This window comes from Babylonia areolata, chromosome 12 (assembly GCF_041734735.1).
Source record: "Babylonia areolata isolate BAREFJ2019XMU chromosome 12, ASM4173473v1, whole genome shotgun sequence".
Lineage (NCBI taxonomy): Eukaryota > Metazoa > Mollusca > Gastropoda > Neogastropoda > Buccinidae > Babylonia > Babylonia areolata.
In genome coordinates, this window is record NC_134887.1 from 28,772,564 (window position 1) to 28,787,458 (window position 14,895).

General features: G+C 42.7%; 1 protein-coding gene across 2 annotated transcripts in view; it reads left to right on the forward strand.

Annotated features, from left to right (window-relative positions):
* The first annotated feature begins 10,795 nt into the window (after nucleotides 1-10,795).
* LOC143288133 (uncharacterized) overlaps nucleotides 10,796-14,895 on the forward strand; it is a 23,026-nt gene continuing 18,926 nt past the window's right edge. For both annotated transcript variants that reach the window (XM_076596422.1, XM_076596423.1), the window contains exon 1: nucleotides 10,796-11,002. In XM_076596422.1, the coding sequence (XP_076452537.1) occupies nucleotides 10,961-11,002 (42 nt within the window). In that variant the 5' untranslated portion in view covers nucleotides 10,796-10,960. The remainder of the gene's footprint in view (nucleotides 11,003-14,895) is intronic.

Genomic DNA, 14,895 nt, shown 5'->3' on the forward strand with positions numbered 1-14,895 from the left:
AAAGAAAGGAGTGCTCTGTTTATACAAAGTACAGTCTGAAGAATGAATGAGGTGAACGCATGAAAGAAAGGAGTGTTCTGTTTATACAAAGTACAGTCTGAGGAATGAATGAGGTGAACGCATGAAAGAAAGTAGTGTTCTGTTCATACAAAATACAGTCTGAAGAATGAATGAGAGGTGAATGCATGAAAGAAAGGAGTGTTCTGTTTATACAAAGTACAGTCTGAAGAATGAATGAGGTGAACGCATGAAAGAAAGGAGTGTTCTGTTTATACAAAGTACAGTCTGAAGAATGAATGGGAGGTGAGCGCGTGAAAGAAAGGAGTGCTCTGTTTATACAAAGTACAGTCTGAAGAATGAATGAGGTGAACGCATGAAAGAAAGGAGTGTTCTGTTTATACAAAGTACAGTCTGAGGAATGAATGAGGTGAACGCATGAAAGAAAGGAGTGTTCTGTTTATACAAAGTACAGTCTGAAGAATGAATGAGGTGAACGCATGAAAGAAAGGAGTGCTCTGTTCATACAAAATACAGTCTGAAGAATGAATGAGGTGAAAGCATGAAAGAAAGGAGTGTTCTGTTTATACAAAGTACAGTCTGAAGAATGAATGAGAGGTGAACGCATGAAAGAAACAAGTGTTCTGTTTATACAAAGTACGGTCTGAAGAATTAATGAGAGGTGAACGCGTGAAAGAAAGGAGTGTTCTGTTTATACAAAGTACAGTCTGAGGAATGAATGAGGTGAACGCATGAAAGAAAGGAGTGTTCTGTTTATACAAAGTACAGTCTGAAGAATGAATGAGAGGTGAACGCGTGAAAGAAAGAAGTGTTCTGTTTATACAAAGTACAGTCTGAAGAATGAATGAGAGATGAACGCGTGAAAGAAACGAGTGTTCTGTTTATACAAAGTACGGTCTGAAGAATGAATGAGAGGTGAACGCGTGAAAGAAACGAGTGTTCTGTTTATACAAAGTACGGTCTGAAGAATGAATGAGAGGTGAACGCGTGAAAGAAACAAGTGTTCTGTTTATACAAAGTACGGTCTGAAGAATGAATGAGGTGAACGCATGAAAGAAAGGAGTGTTCTGTTTATACAAAGTACAGTCTGAGGAATGAATGAGGTGAACGCATGAAAGAAAGGAGTGTTCTGTTTATACAAAGTACAGTCTGAGGAATGAATGAGGTGAACGCATGAAAGAAACGAGTGTTCTGTTTATACAAAGTACAGTCTGAAGAATGAATGAGAGGTGAACGCATGAAAGAAACGAGTGTTCTGTTTATACAAAGTACGGTCTGAAGAATTAATGAGAGGTGAACGCGTGAAAGAAACAAGTGTTCTGTTTATACAAAGTACAGTCTGAGGAATGAATGAGAGGTGAACGCGTGAAAGAAAGGAGTGTTCTGTTTATACAAAGTACAGTCTGAAGAATGAATGAGAGGTGAACGCATGAAAGAAACAAGTGTTCTGTTTATACAAAGTACGGTCTGAAGAATGAATGAGAGGTGAACGCGTGAAAGAAACAAGTGTTCACATTATACAAAGTACAGTCTGTGAAAAGTGAAGAGACAGAGAGAGAGAGCACCTACCTGTTCATTAATGTGTAGGGTCCAAAACATGACACTGATTTCTGGCACCGTGTTCCTTCATCCTAAGCTCAAATTTTCGTTAAAAAAATATAAAAAAAAAAAAAAAAAATCGTTGCAGCAACAGAGTGCAAGAAGTCTTTATATCAAGATGCTGTTGATCCCTCCGTCATTACATTCTTTGTGATTAACTCTCTCCATTCGAACGGCGAAAGAGACGACGTTAACAGCATTTCACCCCAATTACCATCACCAAAATATTGCAAGCGGAATACTTATACTGAAGAGGTGAATGTTGACAAAGAATACCACAATTCTGACGACGGAAGCTGAAGGTTGGGTCATTCAGACACGCACTGGACATCTGAGGGGTCTGTGTAGAGGAGAAGACAGGACTGGCCGTACTGAGTGAGTTAAAAAAAAAAAAAAAATGTCTTGAAATTTTCCCTACTTTTTTCGCTCGAGGTGAGCTGAGGTAACATATTGATGTGATTTTTTTTTTCTTTTTTTTTTGTTTTCATACTTTTTTTTCCGTATCTATAAAGAAGACAAAGTTTTGTTGTTTCTTGATTCTTGGCAAAATGTATGAATTTGAGTTTTAAAAAAATCAATGAGATATTTCTAGATAATACAGTAGTTGAAAATTAGAATAATTAAGAATTTTAAAAAAATGGCAACTGAGCTTTGAAGCATAGGTGATGTGAAGTGAGAAAGGCTTTAAGGTTCTTGACTTGTCAGCTTGGTTCTTTCCCTTCATGGCTGGAGTCTTTTCTTAGGACTCTGAAGTCCTGTGTCGACATTGATGTCCTGACATAGAAGTCCTGTTGATACTGAGGGCCTGACGTTGAGGTATGGTTGACACTGAGGGCCTGACGTTGAGGTCTGGTTGACACTGAGGGCCTGACGTTGAGGTCTGGTTGACACTGAGAGCCTGACGTTGAGGTCTGCTTGACACTGAGGGCCTGACGTTGAGGTATGGTTGACACTGAGGGCCTGACGTTGAGGTCTGGTTGACACTGAGGGCCTGACGTTGAGGTCTGGTTGACACTGAGGATTGACGTTGAGGTCTGGTTGACACTGAGGGCCTGACGTTGAGGTATGGTTGACACTGAGAGCCTGACGTTGAGGTCTGCTTGACACTGAGGGCCTGACGTTGAGGTCTGCTTGACACTGAGGGCCTGACATTGAGGTCTGCTTGACACTGAGGGCCTGACATTGAGGTATGGTTGACACTGAGGGCCTGATGTTGAGGTATGGTTGACACTGAGGGCCTGACGTTGAGGTATGGTTGACACTGAGAGCCCGACGTTGAGGTATGGTTGACATTGAGGGCCTGACTTTGAGGTCTGGTTGACACTGAGGGCCTGACATTGAGGTCTGCTTGACACTGAGGGCCTGACGTTGAGGTACGCTTGACACTGAGGGCCTGACGTTGAGGTCCGTTTGATACTGAGGGCCTGACGTTGAGGTGGTTGACACTGAGGATTGACGTTGAGGTCTGGTTGACACTGAGGGCCTCACGTTGAGGTCTGGTTGACAGTGAAGACCTGTTGACACTGAAGTTCTACTGACACTGAAGTTCTGCTGACGCTGAAATATTGATGACATTGAATTCCTGTTCAGTGCTGTTATTAGGAAAGTCAAAGTCATGTTGACATTGAAGTCTTTATGATGTTGACGTCATGTTGACACTGAAGTCCTGTTCAGTGTTGTTATTAGTAAAGTCAAAGTCATGTTGACATTGAAGTCTTTATGATGTTGACGTCATGTTGACACTGAAGTCCTGTTCAGTGTTGTTATTAGTAAAAGCCTGTTGACATTGAAGTCCTAATGATGTTGACGTCATGTTGACACTGAAGTCCTGTTCAGTGCTATTATTAGTAAAAGCCTGTTGACATTGAAGTCCTAATGATGTTGACGTCATGTTGACACTGAAGTCTGTTCAGTGCTGTTATTAGTAAAAGCCTGTTGACATTGAAGTCCTAATGATGTTGACGTCATGTTGACACTGAAGTCCTGTTCAGTGCTATTATTAGTAAAAGCCTGTTGACACTGAAGTCTTTATGATGTTGACGTTGTTGACACTGAAGTCCTGTTCAGTGCTGTTATTGGTAAAGTCAAAGTCCTGTTGACATTGAAGTCTTTATGATGTTGACATCATGTTGACACTGAAGTCCTGTTCAGTGCTGTTATTAGCAAAATCAAGGCCCTGTTGACATTGAAGTCCTTATGATGTTGACGTTGTTGACACTGAAGTCCTGTCCAGTGCTGTTATTGGTCAAGCCAAGGCTCTGTCGACATTGAAGTCCTAATGATGTTGACGTCATATTGACACTGAAGTCGTGTTCAGTGCTATTATTAGTAAAAGCCTGTTGACACTGAAGTCTTTGTGATGTTGACGTTGTTGACACTGAAGTCCTGTTCAGTGCTGTTATTGATAAAGTCAAAGTCCTGTTGACATTGAAGTCCTAATGATGTTGACGTCATGTTGACTTTGAAGCCCTGTTCAGTGCTTTTATTAGTAAAAGCCTGTTGACATTGAAGTCCTAATGATGTTGACGTCCTGTTGACACTGAAGTCCTGTTCAGTGCTGTTATTAGCAAAGTCGAGGCTCTGTCGACATTGAAGTCCTTATGATGTTGACGTCATGTTGACTTTGAAGCCCTGTTCAGTGCTTTTATTAGTAAAAGCCTGTTGACATTGAAGTCCTTATGATGTTGACGTCATGCTGACATGGAAGACCTGTTCAGTGCTGTTGATAAATGAAGTGAAAAATGAAAAAAAAAAAAAAACAAGAGTGGACTTTGAAGAATCAAAAGCATCGTGAACCTGCACAACGATATGAGACAATGACAGGAAAACACATAGAGAAGAACCACAGGCGACGAAAACGCACGAACGAACGAACGAACAAGCAGGAACCAACAGTCAGTACTAACAGACCAGATCAAATACAGACCAACATCATGAACAAGCACTGCAGACACGACAAAGTGAGGAGGGTGCATGCGGAAAGGTCCAGTTACCCACGGTGATAACAATGCAAGATTTCCATTTGATACCCCCCCAAAAAAAACAACCAACAAACAAGACAGTAATAAGCTGAGAGAGAGAGAGAGAGAGAAGAAAAGAGATGTTAATAAAAGAAAGACAAAGAAAAGTAATGTTCAGGTTATGTTAGCGTACCCCCTTTTTTTTCCCCTTTTGTTCCAAGTCACTTTAGTGGGCTGAATGTTTCAGTTTCAGTTTCACTTTCTCAAGGAGGCGTCACTGCGTTCGGACAAATCCATACACGCTACACCACATCTGTTGAGCAGATGCCTGACCAGCAGCATAACCCAACGCGCTTAGTCAGGCCTTGAGTGCATGCTTACATATTTGTGTACTTATGAAAGTGGATTTCATTTTACGTAATTTCGCCAGAGGACAACACTCTCGTTGCCATGGGTTCTTTTTCAGTGCGCCAAGTGCGTGCTGCACACGGGACCTCGGTTTATCGTCTCATCCGAAAGACTAGACGCTCAGTTTGATTTTCCAGTCAAACTTAGGAGAAAGGGCGAGAGCGGGATTCGAACCCACACCCTCACGGACTCTCTGTATTGGCAGCTGAGCGTCTTAACCATTCTGCCACCTTCCTCCAGATGGGCTGAATGAAGGAAGGCGAAGGTGTAGCCTCTATGCAGTCTTTGTATTCTTCTTAATGATCCGTGCAATAGTTCTTATAAATGTCCCGATCTGGAAGGGAATGACCCCAAATGGGGTTGTATGCTTAAACGAAAGTGGCTCGATATATTATGTGTACAGTTATTGTTTTTGTTTTGATTTAAACTGCCTTTGCACTTGACAAGTGCCAAGTAGTGATAATAGCAAATTATGATCATGTATAGAAATAATGTTTATTAGCCGAACTTGAAAATTTAAAAGGTTCATGTAGTAATGATGGTTATGAAACATGAAATAAATGCTTATGGACTGAATCTCAAATATTGGGGGGTTCTTGATAATAATGATGATAAAGATAATAAAAATGATTCTTGTAGTTGTACAGGTGGCCATCGGGAAACTGAAGGTTCTTATCTGTATGACTGCATAGAATACTGTGGTTGTGGAGCAAATGTTTACCTCTGAGGAGAAAAAAAAAGGATAAAAGTTTATATTTTTAGCTTTGTCAAAAAAGTCACAACATTATCCATGTTGAAATTCTCACCGGATCAATTTTTGTTACAAATTTGTACTGATAATATTGTCTGTTGATGTGTAAATATGTATATAGACTTGAAAATTACATAAGAAGGTGTGTGTGTTTGTGTGAGTGTGTGTGTGTGTGTGTGTGCATGCAGATGCGTTGATTTATGTGTGAATGCTGTGAGCGTGTGTGTGTGTGTGTGTGTGTGTGTGTGTGTGTGTGTGTGCATGCATAGATTTAAGAATGTGTGTGTACATAGTTGTGTTAATTCTCACTCAGTGACAAGGTACCTGTGAATGTTCTGTGGAATGTGAAAAGACAGCGGTGGTGATGATGATATTAAATGGTGTCATCTCTTGAAGTTGATGTCAAACGCTTTGAAATTGGATTGAAGTATTTGTGTGCATGTGATTGCTTGCTTATGTGTATGTATGGTGTGTGTGTGTGTGTGTGTGTGTGCGATGGGTGTCTTGTCTGTGCTTGCAAAAGTGTGTGTGTGTGTATGTGCTCGCGAGCGTGTGTGTGTGTGTGTATGCAAGCAAGTGAGTGTGTGTGTGCTTTGTCTGTCTTTCTGAATGTGAGTGAGTGTGTGTATGTGCGTGTGTGTATGTATGTGTTTGTGATAGGTATGTGTATGGGACAGGGGAGTGTGTGTGTGTGTGTGTGTGTGTGTGTGTGTGTGTGTCTGCACAATACGTACCCCACCCACAGAGGAAATGGTGGGATTAGGGTGGGGGAGTGGGGAGGGGGGGGAGGTCGGGGTTGGGAGGGGGAAGGAAGGGCATCGCATGTCTCTCAAGGGACAGGATACAGTAGTCGCATCTGAAATGCCCCCTGTGCCTTCTTTGGTCAAAGAAGGAAAGATCGACTGCTGATTACAGGCCGAGCACTTGTGTACACAGCAGGTGGAGAGCTCACACACACACACACACACACACACGCGCGCGCGCGCGCGCGCGCGCGCGCACGCGTCTGATATCACTTACAGTGAGAAGACGCTAAACTAAAGAACGAACACACACACGCGCGCGCGCGCACACACACACAAACACACACATACACACACAACACACACACATCAGTACATGTATACAATCGTCTTATTATCACTTATAGTGAAAAGACGTTCAGTAAACGAAAGAACGAACGGACACACACAGACACGCGCGCGCGCACGCAAGCACACACATATGCACGCACACACATGCACGGCACATACACACACACACACACACTGTGGCAAAGCACGCATGCACACAAAGAGCAAACAAAACAAAAGCGATACCTTGTCTGCGTGCTAAAAATAGTTCCGGGACATTTTGAAGGGAAATCCCCTAACAGTTCCGATAAAGGGAAAAATATAAAACAAACAAAATAAAATAAAATGAAATGAATAAAAGTAGGACAGGCTCAGGGGTAGGGGGCAGAGTAAAGGTGGGGGTGGGGGTGAGGGTTGTTGCTCGTCTTGGAAAACCTGTTCCGTGTGTGTGTGTGTGTGTGTGTGTGAATACGTGTGTACGCGTGTGTGTGTGTGTGTATGTGTGTGTGTGTGTGCCTCTGTGTATATGTGTGTGTGTGTGTGTGTGTGTGTGTTCTAGATTGCGGAAAGGGTGATGCTTTATCGGGTTCGGTATGCTGTGTCTCTGTTGTGTTTGTTTCTCTTTCTCTCCCTTCTCCCCCCTTTCGCCCTCTCCTCTCTCCCTCTCTCTCTCTCCCTTCTCCCCCCTTTCGCCCTCTCCCTCTCTCTCTCCCTCTCCCTCTCTCTCTCTCTCTTCTCCCCCCTTTCGCCCTCTCCCTCTCTTTCTCTCCCTTCTCCCCCCTTTCACCCTCTCCTTCTCTCTCTCTTTCTCTCCCTTCTCCCCCCTTTCGCCCTCTCCCTCTCTTCTCCCCCCTTTCGCCCTCTCCCTCTCTTTCTCTCCCTTCTCCCCCCTTTCTCCCTCTCCTTCTCTCTCTCTTTCTCTCCCTTCTCCCCCCTTTTCGCCCTCTCCCTCTCTTTCTCTCCCTTCTCCCCCCTTTCTCCCTCTCCTTCTCTCTCTCTCTTTCTCTCCCTTCTTCCACCTTTCTCCCTCTCACTCCCTTTCTGTGTGTCTTTCTCCCTCTCAGTCTCCCATCTCTCTCCCCCCCCCCACCCACACCCCTCCCCTCTCTCTCTCCCCCTCTCTTTCTCTCCTCTCTCTTTCCCTTTGAGCGGCAATATCCTTTATCATTGATTATTTTCTTCATCTATATGTCTCTCTCTCTCTCTCTGCCCCTATCTCCCTCTTTACCTCTCTCTCTTTCTTTCCTCTCTCTACCTCCCTCCTTCCCTCCCCCCCCCCCTCTCTCTCTCTAACACCCCCATAGCCCACCCCACACCACAAAGCAAACGCATTCTGTGAACGCTTTTTTTTTCTTTTTTTTTTTTTTTTTGGTTTCAGTGCAGTAGACCATCACCCTGTTTGGACTTGTTCTGTCAAACCTCAATACAACTGCACACAGTAGGCGGAAACCTGGGTTCAACCCCTACAAGTCACTATCATGAATTTTGTTCCCGCCAGTCACCACCCCCCCCCCGCCCCCCCGCCCCCCGACCCCCTCTCGAACCTCCACCCCAACCCCCGGCCCACCACCCTCCCCTTGCCACCCACCCCCACCCCCCACCGGTCCCCCACCGCCCCTCCCGCCCCCCGCCCCCTACAACGCTAGTCCTCCGGGTCTTTCCCACCTGTCTGTATGACAGCCATAGCTGCACAATACAACACGTTTGTCTTGTTGTGGTGGCATGAACATTCGATGACGTTGCTGAAATTCTGGACATGAACAGTGGAGGGTTGGGTCGGTTTGGGGGGGGGGGGGGGTTGTGGTGGTGTGGGATGGGGTGGGGTGGTGGGGGCGGGGAGGGTGGAGTAAACGAGAGGGGTGGGGAGGGGTAGACAGGGTGTGTGTGTGCTGGGGGGGGGGGGGCACGGGGACAGGACGGGGTGGGGGTTGGGGATCGGGGGGGGGGGGGAAGGCGAGGGAGGAAGGTGGTATGAGAAGGCTTTTATTTACTTATTTATTTCATTTTATTTTGTTTTGTTTTGTTTCATTCGTTCTTATATATATATATATATATATATATATATATATATATATATATATATATATATATATATATAAATATATATATTAGTTCTGCGAAGCGAGACCGTCTGCTAAATCGCTCGCGATCGCGGAAAGTTAAGGTACTGGCACACTGCCCGTCTCTGACGTGGCCCAAAACCGACGATGGAGGTATAATTATCACTAGACAAAGTTCACTTGCTCAGATTCACACGTGCTAAGTCAGGCACACACACACACACACACACACACACACACACACACACACACACACACACACACTACACATACTACTGTGTTGTGTGTGTGTGTGTGTGTATGCGTGTGTGTGTACCTACCTACCTACCTGCCTATCAGAGAGGATTTTGCCAGAGGGCAAGACGCTCAAACCTGGGAGAAAAGGCGAGAGCGGGATAGAATGGAACCCAGGCCCTCATGGACACTGTATCACTGGCAGATGAGCGTCTCGACCATTGGCACTCTGCCACCTTCCACCTTTCCTCTTGATCAACTACGTTCAAGCTTGCTTTCTTGGTGAGTCTTTTAATTAATTTTCTTTCTATCAATTTTTGAGTGTCAACTGGGCACTCTCGACAGAAAATTTGCGTGCCCGAGCATTTGCACCCAACAAATGATCTGACCAACAACTGACCACCACTGACTATAGATATATATCTGATAGTCAGTCGTGTCCGACTATGACCGTCAGAACAGCAGAGGAGGCAACTGCCGTTCCAACTATTTGGGTTGGACTTTGTGACTATAGTGGAAAGTGTCTTGCCCAAGTACATCCCCACTCTCTCGGCCAAGAGGGTTTATAAAAACAAAAAAACAAAACGCGTTTTGCATTTTGAGTTTTGAGTTCTCTTTCATGCATACATATATGATAGTCAGTCGTGTCCGACTATGACCACCCGAACAGCAGAGGAGGCAACTGCCGTTCCAACTATTTGGGCTGAACTTTGTGACTATAGTGGAAAGTGTCTTGCCCAAGTACATCCCCATTCTCTCGGCCAAGAGGGTTTTAGGACAGTCGGCGTTGGGGATGGTTCCCAAAGACCAACTAGCCCATAAAGCTGCAGCACTAAGAGCCAGTGCAATTTTGCCTCCTAGTTTGAGAGTCATAGTCCTTCACAACAGACAAAGCTGTAAATGGTTTCCCATTGACCGGAGAAACCATTGATAATACAACTCTCACTTTGCTGTTGGCCCAAATGTAAACTTATGTCAATCTGTGATATAAGCTAAGTGTTGGGCCTCCACCACTGACTAGACTACCGCTAACAACAATTTATCACCACCACCAACCATCACCACCACCAAAAAGAAAAAAAAGTGTTTAGTAACAGCGGTATTTCACCATGTTTATGCATAATTATATCTCATTTGGATGAGACGATAAACCGAGGTCCCATGTGCAGCATGCACTTAGCGCACGTAAAAGAACCCACAGCAACAAAAGGGTAGTTCCTGGCAAAAATTCTGTAGAAAAAAATCCACTTCGATAGGAAAAACAAATAAAACTGCACGCAGAAAAAAAAAAGAAAAAAAAAGGATGGCGCTGTAGTGTAGCGACGCGCTCTTCCTAGGGGCAGCAGCCCGAATTTCACACAGAGAAATCTGTTGTGATATAAAAAAAAAAAAGAAAAGAAAAGAAAAGAAAAAGAAAAGAAAAAGAAATACAAACAGATCCAAATAAAAACTTCTTGACCCAGTTTGGCTGCTCAATGTTTACCAGCACTGACAACCAGCAACAAACCAGCAAGAAACTGCCGACCCGTGGAAGTGCAGCTTAAAAAAAAAAAAAATCAGATTTTTAATTTTTTTTAAAATTATTTTATTTTTTTAAACAAGAGCAGATATTTCTAGCTGTCAAAGTAGGTATGTGACTAGCAAGCCAGTTAATATTCTGCCAGAAACCTGGCTGGCTTCGCAGACCATTCATTGGCTGCTCAGGCTGCCCTTGTCAGCTTGGCCACTAAGTCAGTCAGTCAGTCAGCCAGTCAGTCAGTCAGACGGTTGGTTGGACAGTGAGTTAACCAGTTGGTTGGCTGACCAGGGAATCAAGGAGACATCAGCTGGTTGGTGGGCTGTAGCGACGACCATACCATGGGCACCACTTCCGTCCTGACGTTCTGTTTGTGTGCTGTGGTGAGTGTTGTTTGTTTGTTTATGTGCTGTGGTGAGTGTTGTTTGTGTGCTGTGGTGTGTGTTGTTTGTTTGTTTGTGTGCTGTGGTGAGTGTTGTTTGTTTGTTTGTGTGCTGTGGTGTGTGTTGTTTGTTTGTTTGTGTGCTGTGGTGTGTGTTGTTTGTTTGTTTGTGTGCTGTGGTGTGTGTTGTTTGTTTGTTTGTGTGCTGTGGTGTGTGTTGTTTGTTTGTTTATGTGCTGTGGTGAGTGTTTGTTTGTGTGCTGTGGTGAGTGTGTTGTTTGTTTGTGTGCTGTGGTGTGTGTTGTTTGTTTGTTTGTGTGCTGTGGTGAGTGTTGTTTGTTTGTTTGTGTGCTGTGGTGAGTGTTGTTTGTGTGCTGTGGTGAGTGATGTTTGTTTATGTGCTGTGGTGAGTGTTGTTTGTGTGCTGTGGTGTGTGTTGTTTGTTTGTTTATGTGCTGTGGTGAGTGTTGTTTGTGTGCTGTGGTGAGTGTTGTTTGTTTGTGTGCTGTGGTGAGTGTTGTTTGTTTATGTGCTGTGGTGAGTGTTGTTTGTTTGTGTGCTGTGGTGAGTGTTGTTTGTTTGTGTGCTGTGGTGAGTGTTGTTTGTTTGTTTATGTGCTGTGGTGAGTGTTGTTTGTTTGTGTGCTGTGGTGAGTGATGTTTGTTTGTGTGCTGTGGTGAGTGTTGTTTGTTTGTTTATGTGCTGTGGTGAGTGATGTTTGTTTATGTGCTGTGGTGAGTGTTGTTTGTGTGCTGTGGTGTGTGTTGTTTGTTTGTTTATGTGCTGTGGTGAGTGTTGTTTGTTTGTGTGCTGTGGTGAGTGATGTTTGTTTGTGTGCTGTGGTGAGTGTTGTTTGTTTGTTTATGTGCTGTGGTGAGTGTTGTTTGTTTGTGTGCTGTGGTGAGTGATGTTTGTGTGCTGTGGTGAGTGATGTTTGTTTATGTGCTGTGGTGTGAGTGTTGTTTGTTTGTTTGTGTGCTGTGGTGAGTGATGTTTGTTTGTGTGCTGTGGTGAGTGTTGTTTGTTTGTGTGCTGTGGTGTGAGTGTTGTTTGTTTGTTTGTGTGCTGTGGTGAGTGATGTTTGTGTGCTGTGGTGAGTGATGTTTGTTTATGTGCTGTGGTGAGTGTTGTTTGTGTGCTGTTGTGAGTGTTGTTTGTGTACTGTGGTGAGTGTTGTTTGTGTGTGTGTGTGCTGTGGTGATTGTTGTTTGTGTGTTTGTGTGTTGTGGTGATTGTTGTTTGTGTGTTTGTGTGCTGTGGTGAGTGTTGTTTGTGTGTTGTGGTGAGAGTTGTTTGTGTACTGTGGTGAGTGTTGTTTGTGTGTTTGTGTGCTGTGGTGAATGTTGTTTGGGTGTGTGTGTTGTGGTGAGTGTTGTTTGTGTACTGTGGTGAGTGTTGTTTGTGTGTTTGTGTGCTGTGGTGAGTGTTGTTTGTGTACTGTGGTGAGCGAGTAATATATGTTTGTTTTTGTGTTTTTTTGTTATCATCATCATCATCATCATAATTCTTCTTCTTCTTATTATTATTATTATTGTTATTATTATTATCATTATCAATATCATTATAATTTTCTGTATTGCCTTTGTTCTTGTTGCTGTTGCTGTTGTTGAAGTCATCATCAGCATCATTATCATCATCATCATCATCATCATCATTATTATTACTGTTCTTGTTGTTGTTATCATTGTTATAATGATTATTATTGTTGTTGTTATCATTATTGTTGCTGTTATCATATTATTATTATTATTATTATTATTTTTATTGTTGTTGTTGTTGTTATCATTATTATAATGATTATTATCGTTGTTGTTATCTTGTTATTATTATTATTGTTATTGTTGTTGTTGTTTTGTTGTTGTTATTATTATTAATATTATTATTATTATTATTGTTTTATTATTTTTATTGTCGTCGTCGTCGTCGTTGTTGTTGTCGTCGTCGTTGTCGTCGTCGTTGTTGTTGTCGTCGTCGTTGTTGTTGTCTCATCTTAGTTTGCTTTGGACACTTCAGTGCAGCGGAGTAGGAATGTCTGAGTAAGGTTCTTTACAATAGTGCGGTTGTTGTAGTTTTTTTGTTTTTTTTTTCGGTGGGGCAGAAACACACACACACCTACCCCTACCCCCCCCCCCCCCCCCACACACACACACACACACCCTCTCCCCGTGCACCCCCCCCCCCTCCCGTCCCACCACACACACCCACCACCCACTCCCTCTCCCCCCCACACACCCCGCCTCCACACCCTCAAACACACGCATTATCACGCACCCGTGCTCGCGCGCGCATCAACTGAATGATCGCCGCGAGATTTCCCCGATCAAAATGGTTTGCTTTGAGTTGCTTCAGTGCAGATCTGCATGCAATACGTCTCACTGAGTCAAGGCTCGTTACAATAACGCGATTTCTTTGGGGAAACACACACACACCCACCCACCCACACACACACAACACACACTTCCTTGTAACGATTGACTGAGAACTGAGATTTTTATTTGTGCGTGTGTGTGATTGTGACAATCGGACTTAATTAATCTGGTACTCCGAAATAGCTTGTTTTTGAGCTTTGAATTTATTTATGCAATTTACATGTAACTTAAGTAACTGCAGAGAGCTGTTTGATATTCTTTGCGAATATATTGTAGGTCTGTAATTATGTAATTTGGCAACTAGGTCGGCTACGATAATATTGTTGCTTTTTTATCTTAAAAGTTTATTATTCAAAATTGAGTTGAAATTGCTCTCTATCTTCATATTCCCAAGTAATCTAACTATGTCGTTCGCTTCTGACTCGTGGCCAACCAAGCAAGGACTCCGTATAGGTTATCTAAACATAAATACTGAAACTAACAATACGGACGATACTGCAACCATTCTTTATACCGCCGGAAATCCTTTTCATTGACTCACTTGTGTAAACAAAGTGAGTCTATGTTCTAACCCGGTGTTCGGTTGTCTGTGTGTGTGTGTGTGTGTGTGTGTGTGTGTGCGTCTGTGTGTCTGTGTGTCCGTGGTAAACTTTAACATTGACATTTCTCTGCAAATACTTTGTCAGTTGACACCAAATTACGCATAAAAATAGGAAAAATTCAGTTCTTTCCAGTCATCTTGTTTAAAACAATATTGCACCTCTGGGATGGACACAAAAAGATAAACAAGAGAGGCAAGGCCTTCAAGACTCACTTGTGATACACTAAAAAAAAAAAAAAATCCAAGCTTTTTATGTATTGAGTATAATTTCAAAATGTAATGTTTAAGATGAGAAAGATCAGTTTAAAGCATATTAAGTCCCCTAGCATTAATTACACAGTAATTTCCCTTTTTTACTATCTGCACCAAAACGTTTGCAAAATAAATAAAACTTTCATGCTTAGCAAAGGAAGTTCCTGTTTGAACAAAAAATGATAATAATGACTGCTCTTGTTGTTGGGTCGAATATCAGATCAAAGTGCCAAGTCTGGAGAATACAAAATATATAAATATAACAGTAAATGCAGTTTGCATATAATTAGGCTTCATTTAAAAAAATTGTTTTGTGTGCAATATTGTTTTAAACAAGATGACTGGAAAGAACTGATTTTTTCCTATTTTTATGCCTAATTTGGTGTCAACTGACAAAGTACTGACATAGTATTTGCAGAGAAAATGTCAATGTTAAAGTTTACCACGGACACACACACATACACACACACACACACACACAGACAACCGAACACCGGGTTAGAACATAGACTCACTTTGTTTAGACAAGTGAGTCAAAAATGAAGCTTAATTATATGCAAACTGCATTTACTATTATATTTATATTTTTTGTATTCTCTAAACTTGGCACTTTGATCTGATATTCTGACCCAACAACAAGAGCAGTCGTTGTTATCATTTTTTGTTCAAACA